Genomic DNA, 15,203 nt, shown 5'->3' on the forward strand with positions numbered 1-15,203 from the left:
CATTAAAAAGTTAATTGTGCTAACCCCTATAATACTGACCATGAGCATTAGTTCTGCTAATGCTAAAGTGCTTCTTTAGCACGCCCAAGTAAAGTTTTTTTCTGCATAAATTCTATTCTCTCAAAACACAGATTTTGTTGATATAAATTCAGATTATATCTGCCTTTGAAAAATTTCAACCTTTCAGCATCAATTAATTTTGACATAATTTAAATATTTTATGATTAGATTTGCATCTTTTTATATCGTTCCTGTGTTTTGTTTCAAGCAATGCTATGGGGGCGAATAGAACCTGAGCAGAGGACACACTCTTCATGCACTTCAAATTAAGAGCATGACTATAAACATCTAACTAATTGAAGGATTTGTAACAGTTGACCAAAATTTCAAACTTTTCTCAGCTGAAGGTTTACAAAATCAGCCAGGTAAATTAGAATTTATGCAGAAAAAAACTTTACTTGAGCGTTTTTAAAATGAGCAAAAACGCTAAAGGAAAAATTAGATCCACTATTAGCACATTAGCAGTTTAGCAGAAATGTTTTCTACCATTTTTTTACTTGAACGTTTTTATTCTACCACCCAGATCTGAGAAGCTTTCCTGAAACAGAGCTCTCCTACGAAGTGATGCTCCCCCCACCTTGATTTCACTGCATTGATGGCGTGTGAGGTCTTAATTTTTAGACACTTTTAGCATTTTGTTTGTAGACTTAAGAAGTCTAATCTGCTCTGAATCCATCAAAGCAACTTCTTTAACCCCTACTCCAAACTTTGCTCAACTAATTAGACGGCTTCTGAATGTCAGAGCACCGGACTGTGTTTAAAGAAACCAGACGCATGCATGCCGCACTGTTTAGCTTTTTGCGTAAAGCAAATAAAAATCTTGCAGTACTTTGCAGTTGGCTTATCACATGAATTTCCATCAAAAGCCACGAAAGTCGGTGGTTGTAGCATGAAACATGCAGAACAGTTCAACAGACATAAATACTTCCGACAATACAAGACAGCCCGACACATTCTTGTCATTCTTTCTGTTACTCTCCCACCTTTTTTTTTTTTTTAGAAAAAGTTCTCACACACACACTGTGATCCGTATCTCTGGATAGTGGCTGTTGTACCTTTCAGAGGAGTTTAGCTCCCCCCCAACCCTCCTCGCTCTGCTGTCTCTGACTCGGTGGTGGACTTCTGACAGGGCGAGGAGGGAAGGGGAGGGAGCTCTGCTGCATGTGGGAGGAGAAGGAGGAGGGAGAGCGCAGGAGGAAGGAGAAGCCCTTTCAGTTTCTGGGAGTTGTGCTCGCTGAAGGCCACAGAATGAGAGCAGTTGCTTTCCTCTCACTCAAACAGGCGACTGCAGGTTTTCTGTAGCTCTGGCTGCCTCAGAGGAAAAACCCTCCACATTTCCTCTAATTTTGTTTTCTTTTTTTTTCTTTTTTTTTTTTTTTAAACTTCCTTTCTCCCACCGCCACTGCTCTTAATTTTATTGGCCTGGAAGTACAATGCCTGTAGTTGGTGTGGCTTCCAAGCTGAGGCAACCATCTGTAGTGGGCACCAAGCCGGTGCACACTGCCCTCCCCATCCCCAGCGCCGTCCGAGCGGCCGCCTCGCAGGGCTTCATGGCCCGGCAGCGGGACCTCGGGCCGGGCGACGGCACCCCGCCGCTCCACTGCCAGCTGTCGGTCAGGTTCGAGTACCAGCAGGAGAGGAGGACGGCAGGAGGAAAGGCCAGAGCAGAGAGCGAGGAGAGCAAGATCTGCAAGGTAAGTGGAGGGCTGGTGCATCGGCCGGTGGCGCAGGTGTCAGGCTGTCGGCTCCCTCTGGGCTGCAGCAGGTGTCTGTCTTCTTCTGTAGCAAATCTTTTTTTTTTTTTTTTTGCACAGCAGTGAGTCATTTGTGCTGCACTGGAATGTTGTCACATCATCAACTCGGAGTAGATGAGTGATGAATCACTGACCGTGTCTTGACTCTCTTTCTGCCCCGTCTTCGTTGTTTACGGAATAGAATGGAAGTTAAGCCTGTTTTTTTATGAAAGAAACTCAAAAGACTTTTCTATCTCCAGTGCTGGGATAGATTTTATAGATTTCCAAACATTTCCAAAGCATGTTTTTACTACATTGTGTGTTCTAGATTAGCGGACTTGTTCCCTTTTCCGATATACTCGGCTGACTTTCGAAGACTGCAGCTGAGGAGTTAGTTGATCTACAGAGTGGAGGGAGGAGAATTCAAACCTCCCCGCCAAATGCTTCCAGCTACCCGCTGGCCCATCCCACTTACCGAGCTGTCAGAGCGCAAACTGAAGCTTTCCTGTTAGTTTTCCCCCCACCTGCCCACCAGCCGTCGCTTCTTTCTGTTTGCACACAAATAAACTAGAAAGAAACCCAAATGTACTTTTCCAATCTGGATTTCATGTTTTTGGTGAGGATCAAAAGCAGTGGATTTGTTTTTGTTTTTTTTCTCCTGGGCTAGAGGAAACACAAATGAGTCCATGCTCTGCTGCTGGTGAATCCTCCCAGCGTGTCTTTGACCGAGTCCACCTCGCCTCCTGCCTGAAGGGAGGTGGTGGGGGCTCAGCATTAACCTGGTGCCAAACTGACATTATCGTGACTTTTCTTTGAGTTTTTTCCATCAGTTTGGTGCATTAAACTGAGGTCCTGTGCAGATATTCAGTCATTTATAAGTCTGAGGCAATTCCTCAAATGATTCAGTAAAAAAAAAAAACACACAAAAAAACTTGAGGCATAAATCTCTGGTTATTGATCAGCTGCCAAATTTTTCTTTTTTTTTTCTCACGGTCACATGTTTCACAAGGGACAGTTATTATGGTCGCGCAGCATGCTACTGTTTACTTTAAGTTAGCTGGAGAGCCAGTGAGAGATTGACTGGACTTGTTGGGAATCCTCAGAGCAGGGGAAGTGAAGCAGAAAAGTTTACAGCCATGGGATACAATTCTAGACTTTTTATCAGCCAGCTGACCTTCAGAGTATCGGTCACTTCATGAGGGTCATCAGTCCGTTCTAAGTACCGCAGGGGGTAATGGAACGTTTCATTTGTGTACAGACAACAAATATGGTAAAAGTTTTTAAAATCAGCTGGATGAGCCACAATAGTTAGTTAGCTGCTTCAGGCGGATATTAAGTGGAGAAAATAAATGGTCTCTCCACGATCTTGTTTTTGAACCACCGCTTTTGTCTTTTAAGTAACATTGTTTCCTTAGTTCTACATTCTGTTCTATTTCAGTCATTTTTTTATTTAAAATTATTTAGTTTAGTATTTTTTTATTTTTTGATAGTGCTGTTCATTGATTATATGATTCCCTCCTTGTTTCCTTTGTTTTTAGCCTCTTTAAAGCGCGTTGTTGCGTGTATGATACACTTGGATGCTTGTAAGCAGCTATGCAAGCAAAATTTGACTGTTTTAAAAAACGCCTATTCAATATTTGATCAGGTAGAGTTGTGTCCCACAGGTATGACTTAAGATTACCATTACTTATAATACCTCAACAAAACCTTATTTCAAAAACATCTAACTATTCCTTTAAAGTCAGTGTTTTGCTTGGGGATTTTGAAGCTGAACATGTCCCATTTTTCCCCCCCTCTACTTTGCGGAAATCCTTTAGGGGCTTCTCATTATCGCCATTAACCCAACTTGACAGTTTGACACTTTCTGCAAGCACGTCCTTCTGATACCTGCACTTAATATTCCTGGCAGTTTACAGATCTTAAACTTCCCATTGACTGAGCATCACCTAAATTGCTTCGGAAAGGAAATCAGTGTACCGTAGGCAGGAAGAAATCTCCGGCTTGCCCCGGCCTGTCAGTGTGGTTAAGGAATGGGTGGTATGGAGGAGTAATTAGTCTGTCTAATTGTGTTGTGTAGTCCTTTAAGAACCTCAGAACTCCCCTGCATTTGAGAGGGAAAAAAACACTGACATCCATTTCATTGCTCTGTTTACATACACCAACACTCCTTGTTTGTTTGTCCTCTATCACTCAGGATCTAGTGTAGGTGTGTGTGCGTGTGTGTATAGGGGTGCAGAGTGAGAGTCCCTGCTTGTTTGTGCAAATGCAACCCCCACCTCTGTGTGGCCAATAGTGCCAGCAAGTGTTGGCTTGTTTGCCAGAAGTTCAGCACATCCTTACTTTGGTTGTATTTTCTGAGGTTTTAAGCATTTCCGGAGGCTCTGCTGGAAATTTCCACCTTCCTGGTGAGCAACAATCGGATTTGACCCATAACAGGGACCCACCCTAGGATGAGTTGAGGCAAAAGCTCCTCAATCTATTTTATTATAAGCAGAAGTAAATGAACGCTTCACCAGCAGAGAGACATGGCAACAGAAGTAGCAACTGCAGCAGGATGACCAAATTTGGGTGTTGCACATTTTAAAGCATTAAGCCTGCAAGAAGACTTTCCAAAGAGCTGCCAAAGTTAATCTCCCCACAAATACCTTTGTTACAACTCCAATCCCTTTCCTCTGCTCAGGTTGAACAGTTTGATATTATCACATGTAATGTAAGGGTGAGAACAGGGTCACATTTTGCTGAACGACTGCCGCTCCCTGGCTGGCTTACAGGGTAATGGTGTGTGGAAAGGACACAATTATCCTCCTCAGACCAGGTTCATATTGAATGGAACTTAAAATGTGTTCATATATTTGGCTGTGTGTTATTTTCCTTTTGCAGCTAAAGTAAAACATGGCTGAAGACATTTATGGCAAGTGTCATTTAAATAAAAAAGGCAGGTTGCTACAGTGTTTGAGTGGATTAAAGGCTGATAAATCCATTGTTATATGCTTGTATTGCTAATACTAGCAGTTGCTTGAGAGTTTCCTACTGGGTTTAAACTGCAAAAACTTTTCAGACCTTTATACTATTTATCTAAACAAAGATCGCTCTGCTAGTGTTTGAAAATGTAATTTCTTGCTCCTGTTTCCAACACTACTTTTAAGAGCAGTGTTGTTTTTCCATAGTGTTTTTACTCCTGTATTTCCTTTTGAGATTCCAGGCGAGTTTGCAGAGGTTAATAAGGCAGAGCTCCTATGAGACATGCTAAACCACAGCTTTGCATGTCTTCGGTAATACTGGGGAACACCTGCGCTTATCAAAGGCTTTGTCTTAATCTTTCCATGATTTGGAGCTGTCAGAGGTACCAATTTTCCATCCTTGATGGAGATGAGAACAAGGGTAGACGTTTGCTCTCCTTGTTGTTTGTTATGCTGACAGTTCACATCAGTCACTGCCGGTGGCACTGCAGGATGATGGGCCATGAAGAAGCATTCACAGGAATGGACTAGGCTTCAATAAAGTGCAGCTCCCACTGATATGGAATTATTTGTCCCTCATGACTTTTGGCTGCTGTCCAAGTCACACAGCCAGGGGTCGTTTAGTGTTTTTAAAGAAATGAACTCTCCATAAAGGTCTTTTGTCAAATATTTGACATGTAAATGAAGAAAAAAAAAGCCTTTTTATTCACTATCCACAATATTTGTGTACTTTCACTTTAAGAGGTCTGCATTCTGCTGTTAATCTGCCTTAGCCAAGTGAAGAAAATCTTTTCCGTAAGGTAAACATGGCCGTTATCAAAAATTTCTTTCACCCAACTCGTGACCGTTGCATGCGGCAATTTTTGCGACCCTTTGATGTTTGTGAAATGTTATCCTGCAGAGTACGTGAGTATTTACCGGAGGTGCAGACGAGTGCCAGACACGCTTGTCCACTTTAAGAACAAAAAACATCCTGTTGACCCTGCGTGCGTCCGTCTGTGCAGACGATACTCTGACTGCAGCAGACAATCCGGATCTCTTGTCTATTTTCTTATTTGGGGCATCTTCCGCTCTGTCCGGATAAACTTCCAGACGGCAGCATGGACACGTTCAAAGTAGGCGTGGTTGCGTGAAGTGTCAGTAGTCCAGTGGCTTGAGTGAGTAGAATGTAAGCAGTGGTTGTTCTTTCTCTGGGTGGCCTTACTGTGTGTATTTTCTCTCTTTAGCTTTCCGTCTCTTTGTCTGCATGGTTTTCACCTTGTATCAACTGTTTTATGAGTTCCAAGAGTCTTTTTGGTATTTTTGAATGCAAACCGGGTTTGGACTTTTCCGATTCACACAGGCTTGTCTCAGTTCAGAGCCATACAATTTCAACTACAGCTCCGCAGGTGGGCTATTATTTCTGTCAACTCAAAAGAGAAAAAGTTGTCAACTTTGCAGGGATTTCTAAGCAAGAATTTGAAGCAACTTTTTTGTTGCTTCAAATTATTTCACATCTGTTACTGGTCCTAACAGGTCCATAATCATAATGGTGTCAGTGGCGTAAAGAAATTATTTTTCTGAGAAGGCGGGAAAAATAATGTGGTGGTAGGATCATGTCGTGGAGATGGTTTTTTTTTATACTCAATGAGGTCCGTGTTAAAACATCAAACACGTCTGCCGTCGTTTCTTTGTTTTTTGTGAGTAAGGTTTTGTTTTTGTGCCAAGCAAAATGTGGAAAAACTACCTATGGATAAGCTTAGTTATACTTACATGTATAATAATTATGTGCTGAAAGTGAGACTTTCAGCTGTTTCCACTCACATTGTGTTTGATGCAATGATATCACACACAGCCACTGCAGGACTTGAACATTTTGTATTTCCTCGTCAGGATCAGTGCTGTAAGAATTCCCACATCTACCTGTTTGCTGCCAGAATTGTATTTTTTAAAATGACAAAAATTGTCAGAAGCGATTGCTTGCCACCTTGGTAATTCTCATGAACTTGGTGCTCTTCAAACCCTCCATAGGGTGCTGGTTTGTTAGATCTTAAACCTACTTTTTATTAAACATTTGTCCTAAGCTTCCACATCCTCTCTACACAAATTGCTGAGTATAAACTCACACTCATCTTCCAAATTGCATAACATCACTATTCATTTGCAATTGTTTTGCTGCTTTCTTGACTGGCCTGTTTCTTGACATTGGATACAGAAATAAATACAACTCTCAACTATGAGCCGAAAAATGACAACTGCCTACATAGAAAAGGAAAAGTTTGTCCCGGCAACTTTTTGTATCAGTTTGACAAACTTTATCCTGAGCTGCAAAAGTTTGTTCCTGCAGTTGAGGCATCATGGCAGTAGAAGGTCAAACAGCCTGTGGTCTGTTCAGCCAATTAGAACTAATGTGTTAACAGAAAAAAGCACCCCGATTCACTTTCCCTGATCCAAGCTGGAACATGGCAGTGATTTTTGTTCTAGCACATCATACTGAACCATGACATTATCAAATTAAACATACAGGAAAAAAAATCAGATTACCTTAACATATGCTTTAGCCACCGCAGATTTGATTTACTCATTTCTTTGTGCTGGTTCATTTCATCTGAGATTTCCTAATGATCACTGGGTAAAAATTTGAAAAAAAGAGACAATATTATCCATCCCACTGCTTTCTTTTCCCTACTTCTTTCAGTGTTCCCTGTCTGACACGCACTATATCATTGCCTTCCATCCCACAGGGAGTCTGCAGTTGGCCGCAGTGTTTAAATCTTGGAGTGAGAACACACAGAGCGGCCGGTGTTTACAGTACAGCCACACCGGTTAAAAATACTCTCCCCTGGAAGTACAGGCACAGCGTTCATTCTGAAACTTCAAGACAAATTAGACTTGTCGTAAAGCATTTTCATATGCAGAATTTCAGGAGCAAGGCATTTACAAAGAATTTCATTGTTCAGGTCGACTTAGATGGTGACTGAAATACCATAATTCATGGCAAAATGCACATGCAAAGTCCAAAACTATATGCATTGACTGATTTCTTTATAACTTCAGTGTTGCGTAAACCCTCAACAAGATTATTTCAGTGGGAATTCATTGCATCCTCAAGTCTTTGTTGTGGGAAAGTGGTTACCCATCGACTCGGGAGACCTGGATATCTCTCCCAGAGTAATAATATTCTCCAGCAATTATGCAAGGGCCCACAGCATTCCCAAGGCAGAAAAGTATGTGTTCCTTCAGTTCAATCTGGCTTTCACCTGGAGTCTAGTTCCAGTGAGACATGCCTGGAAGCCCTCCAAAGTGAGGCCTACACTAATTCACGCATTAGAGGAGCAAATCTTCTCCAAAGTTCACTCCTGATTACAGAACCCCTTACAAAGCTTAGTTTAGCCTCCCTTCAGATGAAGCTTATTCCAACCTTTTATATCCAGAATCTTGTCATGATTTCTTGGTTATGGGGATCAATTTCAGTTAGAACATTAATTTCCAAGTACATAGTTTCACTTTTCAGCTCTCCGTCTCATCACTATCAAAATTCAAGCAACACGCCACTCATAGTAGATACAATTTTGATCCATCCATTTCCTCCTCCATCATCCTACAGTCTTAAGAAGGCTGCAACATGCTAGAGCTACTTTCTGGCTTGGCACACGGCCTCAGACCTGATCAAGAGAAAGTAGTCTACTTTAACTTCACACTTGACTGAGAGTCTCTCTCGTGCATGCTGAAGGTAAAAGCTTAAAGAAAAAAAAAAAAGCAGAACCACATCATCTGCATTAAAGCAGAAGTTCCAAAGTTACGAATTCGGGGTCCTGTTCATGAACACAGCTATGGAGCACGACGCATTTTGACTACTGACCATGTTGGGGATTGGAAGTGAGGGATGGGAGTACTGAACAGAGCGAAGTCCTGCATTTGCTTTACCAAGTTGCTTATGCTAAGGTAGCCATTGCTTCTACTTGTTCAAGTCAAGCTAATTTGTCTGTGGAAGTAGGACTCCTGTTGTGGGAGGCCAGGTCATGCTCATGTCACCTGCCACTGGCTTCGTGTGGCAAATATCAGCTGTACAGTAAGGACCACTCTTTAAACTTGACCAAATGAGCTGAAAGCACTTGACTAGAGTGGGTTAAAGTTATTGCAATGATTTTTCAAGTTCTTATGAAAGTCCAGCCTGATCCTTTCCTGTGTGAGGTAGCCATGCAGTGACCTGTTACAAGTACCACCTTTAAATGTGCAGTGTTGATCTTCTTGTCCAGCTTTTTGTAAGCCCATAACAGACTCTCAAGGACTCTGCCTCAACACACTTGATGCCTACAGGTTGGAACTGTAGGCATCAGTCAAGACATGCTACACACACCCATGCAAGCTGCTTTGAGTGTATGATGATTGCTATCCATCTTTCTCTTCACCGCAGGTTTTTCCCATTCGTCTCTCTTTAGATGTCAGTTTTTCTGTAGGTCCCGTTTTCTTTTCATTCTCTTTCAGGGACTCCTTTTCCAGCTCTTCTGTTTTCCACTCAGTTTTCTGTCACTGTCTCTCTGCTCTTTCCCATTCCCAGCATTCCTCCACTAGTCCTTTTTTCCCCTTTTACTGGAACTTTTCTTATATTCTGTCCCCCATTCAACTTACTGTTATTTTCCTTTGACCTTTTCTCTTCTTCTCCCAGTCTTTTTTTTGTTTTTTCTTGATCGCCTTTTTTTCAATTAATCTTTTTATTTCCATAAAATACTTGATGACAAAACCAGGATGGGAGATTTAACACACACCTGGTTCAGTCCTGTTTCTCCAGCTGTCAGAGATAAAATTTCCTTCCTCAAAGAATTGATCACTCTTTTTTTCTACATATTTTTCTTTTCCTTTTTCCAAACTGCATTGTGTCTCCACTACATCAAATCCCAAGTAAAGCAGCTGGAGGCAAACATCTAGTTTAACTGGTGTCAGAAACATCCAACCATGTATGGAGTGAGAGCAAACGTGTTAACACGTCTAGTAACACATGCTAACAAGAGCCAGGTCTGCGTCTGGGTTGCTACTAGGAATGCAGAGACTGATGTTGTGAGTTGTCTGTTGTTGTGACTCATGACTTACTCGGCACTAGAGCAACTTTGAGCAGATTTACAAGGATTCCTTGCATTTCCGAGTCCCATTGGAAGGAAGAGGTAACCTGTGGGTCAGGAATGGCAGGATGCTAATAACATAACCTAATATTATCTTGTTTTATAGTAGAATTATGAACCAAAGTTGTTGCAAACTTGTTGGTATCCCAACTCGGATTAAATTAAAATTAGTAATACTCTAATTTTGGTGCTCAAAAGTAAATAAAAATTTGGCATGCAAAGTGGAGCCAACCAGTTACAGCTGGTGGTGCAAAAGAGGTGAAGAGGAGCGCATACAATAAATACTAAAAGGAAAAGAATTGGGAACTTCACATATGAGTGACTAAGGTTGAGATCTGGAGACAAAGAAAGAGGCAAGACTGAGATGGTTTGCATAATGCAAAAGAGGGATGAGTGTACACTGGACAAAGGATGTCGAATACGCAGCAGTCAGGAAGGATGGAAGAAAGAAGACCGTAAGGATAATTCATACATGTCCTGAATGAAGTACATACAGAGGGCTGATGGGAAAGGGAAGCAGTTTTGGGGTAGGGTGAAAAGGAATCGGGTCCCTCTAGTGGTGACTGATTTGGTTATGGTTAGAATAAAGTACACACATTATAGATTTTTACATTCTAGGAGATATTTACAATGAACTGATCTTTATTGGTTTATAAAATCATTCATATCTAACCATATCTAAGACGCATTTTTCCACTTTTTTCTGACATTGCTAGATCACTTGGAAGATCTTATTTCAGCCTAAGTTTAGCACTGTATTTCTTATATGAAACGGTATTCTCATGAACTCTAACATTCAAAAATACAATTTTTTTTTTTCAAATTTCTCAGTGCTTTGTATGGTCTCATATTTGACTTTCCACTTCTGAAAGTCATTTGCAGATATCTTAGCATTCCACCCGCCCTTTTGATGAACATTTTTTCTTATATGAAGAATAATGAAATGCCAATTGTTTGGAAAACACTTTGGAACCCTTCCCAGATTGATGAGCAGGCAATCATCACTAAAGGCCTGAGAAACACATTTGGAAGGTATTAAAATATAACGACGGGATGTGATGCTCATTATTTGCTTACATTCAACGTTTGATTGTTCAAAAGCGGCTGTTAACTAGAAAACACTACCCAAAACCTTTCTAGTGGGATTCTAGATGGTTTGCTGCTGGACCCTACTGGCACAGGCTTTTATGGGATACTTGAGACGAACACATTTTTTGGAGTGGTTAACTATCCTGCTTTGACTCACCATTACCCACAACCAGTAACTGTTAATACTTCTTTCTACTTTCTTTGAAACCCACATCCTTACTTCCTTCCTTGATCACTTTGTGCAATAATGTCAAACATTGCCTTGCCTCATAGTTGCCTGTGGATGTTGCCTTTTCATTCATTTGCAGAACTTTAAACAATTGACCCTCGATTGTGTCGTGGGCTAAAATAAAACCCTTTTTCCTTTGGTCCCTACATTGGTCTCAGTTTGGTGCATAAAGCTCTCCAGTTTAGACCAAACAGATCTTTCGCAAAGTGTCTCCTGACTCACGTTGGGGTGTAGTTTTATTTAGTGAAAGCTGTTTTTACTCCCACCTGAAGGCTCGTATTGAACTTTAACAGCTTCTTGTTTATCCGTCCTTAGAGGTTTCTGTTTTAGAGTTCATTTCCTCTCACGATGCTTTGGCCTTGGCTGTTTTGTCAGGCAGTGGGCTTGTTGAATTTCATTTATGCAAAGTTCAGGAACATTACCAACAGAACCTATCCACAGTCTGTCTTTGTTAATGAAAAGAATAATAGGATAAGTTACTTTCTTGTAAGAGGAAGAACATGTAAACTGGATACTTGGATCAGTGATGGATTTGTAGGTTAACTGTTAGGATCCAATTAGTCTCTAGGGAACAGTTTGCTCTATCCATAATCTTTCAGCAATTGAGCAAGCATTAATATTCCATTAGATTCTGTAATGAAGTGCTGCAGGGGCTAATTTTATGTTACATTTCTCCTTAATACCGGAATGTAGTTGGCAATTGACTTGAAATGACAGGACAGGAGGTTCCTTGTGACTGATACCAAACCTAACAGATAAACAAATGACACTGAGGACTTGCCAAACCAAGAAATACAAGGTCTTTGGTGAGATGTGTGGAGCATGAACTTTTCCTAGAAAGGAGATAAACCTTGAGAAGTAAGAATTCCTGGACTGACGACAGATGGCAGTGCGTCATCTAAGTGTGAAACTATCTCTTTTCGGCGTTGTGGTTTTGAGAACGTGGAGACACTTGGTCATTCTGAGCTCTCAAAAGGAAATCTCGATGGTTGAGAGGAAATGAGCGCGAAGTCGTGAGAAGAGAAAGAACAGTAGCCGATATGGCAAGAACCTGCAGTATGTCGTGATTTAAACTAAATGAATATTGTAGTTTCCAACTGGCTCTAGGCCACACATTATGGAAGACAACTGAAGCAGGAGAGGAAGTGGATGTGGGCTGGGGGCCTGAAAATAAAACGGGAGTCTGATTAGGCACCCAGTCTTATGCAGATGAGGGGTTTTATGATCAGTGGGGGAGGAGGGAACCTAATTACATATACAAGCCTCAGATGCAGTGAAACCTTTTGATTGAAATCACTAGTCTGTGATTTACAGCACTGACATGAAGATTAACGTCTCTTATCAAGTTGCTGAGAAACCAAACATTTTCTGTTGGCAGTAACACAATTCTAGCCTACACCTTGCAGAATATTTAATCACTTTTCTCATTTAGACTGGTTGGTTTCATGGCACACAGCTTTTAAACATAGTCAACACCACAATATCACGATACAATTTGAATATTAGGAAGAAAATGAAAAGAAAAGGGAAAAAATCTGTCAGATGAACTTTAACCTGACTGTAATCAAACTTTCACCTTGATTTATGGCAGTACAACCGCTTCCACTCTTCAAAATAAAGGTATCTTGAAATCTCTTGACCTGTCTATGCTCAGTTGAAAAAGTGAATTTTGATAGTCTTGGAGTCGGACCTAATCACATCTGAATTCATAGTTTTCAGATGTGGTTTCATGATAATACGGTAAGGTTGGGTGTGTTACGTTACACTGGTAAAATTACCTTGCAATCATTAAGGCCTCTTTATGCAAAAGCATAAATATTTGTTTGAAAGGCTTCTTGGATGGCAAACCCTGCCGATTGTCAGATATTTTTAACCAATTACCAACATATATACAACATATACTATGTGTGTTTGCATCTGTGTGAAAATTCTATTTGTTACCTTTTGGTGGCTTTTCTGTTCCCGAGCAAAGGCAAAGTGCGCAGCATTATGTGAGCGCGGCCTTATTTTCCCAGGTCTGCGGGTCGCACTTGGCGCGAGGAGCCCGGACTGTAACTCTTTAATCGCAGAGTTGTTTACTCTTTAAATCAGCACAATTCAGGAGGTTTTGGGAGGGCTCCTCGGGCCTTGGCGCAGCAGCATGCAGACGTTTTTACAGCTCACTCTGCTCAACACCATCTTGATAACGGATTCCGTGGCCAAACGCTTCGAACGTGTGTGCTTTTCTAATAAATCCAGATTATGCAATCAAACGTTGAGGAAAGCAGAACTAGCAAATACCATAAGATATTATTTAGATTTTCTGTCAAAGTCTGTGTGAAATGTGTTTCTGACACTTCTGTGCTTAACGTTTCGTGTGTGTGTGTGTGTGTGTGTGTGTGTGTGTGTGTGTGTGTGTGTGTGTGTGTGTGTGTGTGTGTGTTACTAGCTCCAGGTGTTGAGTCTTGCTATTTTTGGCACTCTGCTTCTGATAGAAGTAGAAGAAAGAACCACTCAAGTTGACTTTGACTATATTGCTTTTAGCTTATACACTGCCTTGCAAAAGTATTTATACCCCATGAAATCTTTTTAGGTAACAGACCAAAACAATGTAGTGCATAATCAGGAACATACTTTTAAATCAATATTTCTCTGCATTTTTGAGTCAGTAGCTTGTAAAACTGCAAATACATCTGCAGGTTACTCAGGGTCTGACTCTACCAGCGTCACACATCGTAAGGTTGTCATTTTTATTTTTAAAATACCTCAAGATCATTTAGATTGGATGGAGTGTCGATATTCATAATTTCCTTTCTTTCTTCTTTCTCGGCATAGATTACTTGAATGGTTTTAGTTCTGGACTGGGACTAGGCCATTCCACCTCAATATGTTTTGAACTAAATTGTATTGTGGGAAAAAAAAAAAAAAAAAAAAAAAGCTCTTTCCTACATGGTTTGTTGCAAACTTTAAGTTGGACCCTACTGTGTATGACTGGTGGTAGTTCTGTTTTCTGCAGCTCCTCCAGAGTTAACATGGACATTTTGGCTTATTGTATAGCTCAGAATATTGTTTTATAACTTAACCCTGCTATAAATTGACCCAAAACCTTATCCCTGGCCAGTACACTTAAAGATCTCAGAATAACTCTCCTTATAGTACAGTGAGAAGCAGCTGTTCAGTCATTTTCCTTAAGGAACAGCTGCTTCTTTCTGTGTAAGTATTTTTTGATTTTACTGTCCATCAGCAGTTCTTGTCAGTATAATAAACCAAACGATAGAGTAAGACACTTTATCCTTTCTAGAGTGTCACTTTGTCAGCACAGAGTCTGTTCATCAAGAAGTAGGGGGAATATTATGAGGCGATTATGGGTACATTTTCCACCACTGTCCTTAAAGCTGCCAAGCCCATGCAACCAAGCTGAGACGGGGTCTGGCTTATTTAGTGGCTGCTCTCTGTCTGTCTTCAGCATTAAACACTTCACCTAACGGTTTGGGTTGGAGAATTAGCCGCACTGGGTGCAAATATGTTTGCGTTGGAAGTAGGCGCTGAGCTCTAGTGCACTGCCATCCAGGTCCAGTGGTACCAGCAGAATACAGGCAGTGAAAAAAACTTGGAGTCTTCACTTGAGGAATTATATTTGTGGTTGTTTCAACACGCGGCCGAAGTGGTCGGCCTTGGAGCGGTGTAAAATCTAGAGGTCAGGAGGGCTGTAATTAGGGCGATCTGTGTAAATATTTGAACATATTTATTGATGCTTGGTGACATAAGGAATTATGCACTTCTTGCATTCAAGACTGCACAGGCATCCCAGTAAGACCTCACTGGAAAGTATGCATGGACGCCCCAACTGCAAATTTCCCTGGTATCAATGCAGGCTGTGATAAGACCCACCGCTCAAGCAGAACTGCTCCCCGTAATCACCTCCAAGTTAAAATAAAAAGAAAGAAAGGCAAACAAGATGAAAGACCAATCTATTTAACATTGCTGTCTGTGGAAATTACTTTGATTAAAAGTAATACAGAATTAAGCAGAAAAGTTAATTTACATCAGTAAT

General features: G+C 41.0%; 1 protein-coding gene across 15 annotated transcripts in view; it reads left to right on the forward strand.

Annotated features, from left to right (window-relative positions):
- The window catches only part of nav3 (neuron navigator 3), a 273,084-nt gene that overhangs the window by 110,753 nt on the left and 147,128 nt on the right, over positions 1-15,203 (forward strand). For 10 of the 15 annotated variants that reach the window (XM_015040575.1, XM_015040577.1, XM_015040578.1 and 7 more), the window contains exon 1: positions 1,304-1,754. The exons of 3 other annotated variants lie outside the window; for them this stretch is intronic. In XM_015040575.1, the coding sequence (XP_014896061.1) occupies positions 1,494-1,754 (261 nt within the window). In that variant the 5' untranslated portion in view covers positions 1,304-1,493. Of the gene's footprint in view, positions 1-1,303; positions 1,755-15,203 lie in introns of those variants that run through there. 2 more of the 15 variants (XM_015040587.1, XM_015040588.1) reach the window with 1 other exon arrangement.

The sequence above is a fragment of the Poecilia latipinna genome, unplaced genomic scaffold (assembly GCF_001443285.1).
Source record: "Poecilia latipinna isolate Pla-1442-1.1 unplaced genomic scaffold, P_latipinna-1.0 Scaffold518, whole genome shotgun sequence".
Taxonomy (NCBI): Eukaryota; Metazoa; Chordata; class Actinopteri; order Cyprinodontiformes; family Poeciliidae; genus Poecilia; species Poecilia latipinna.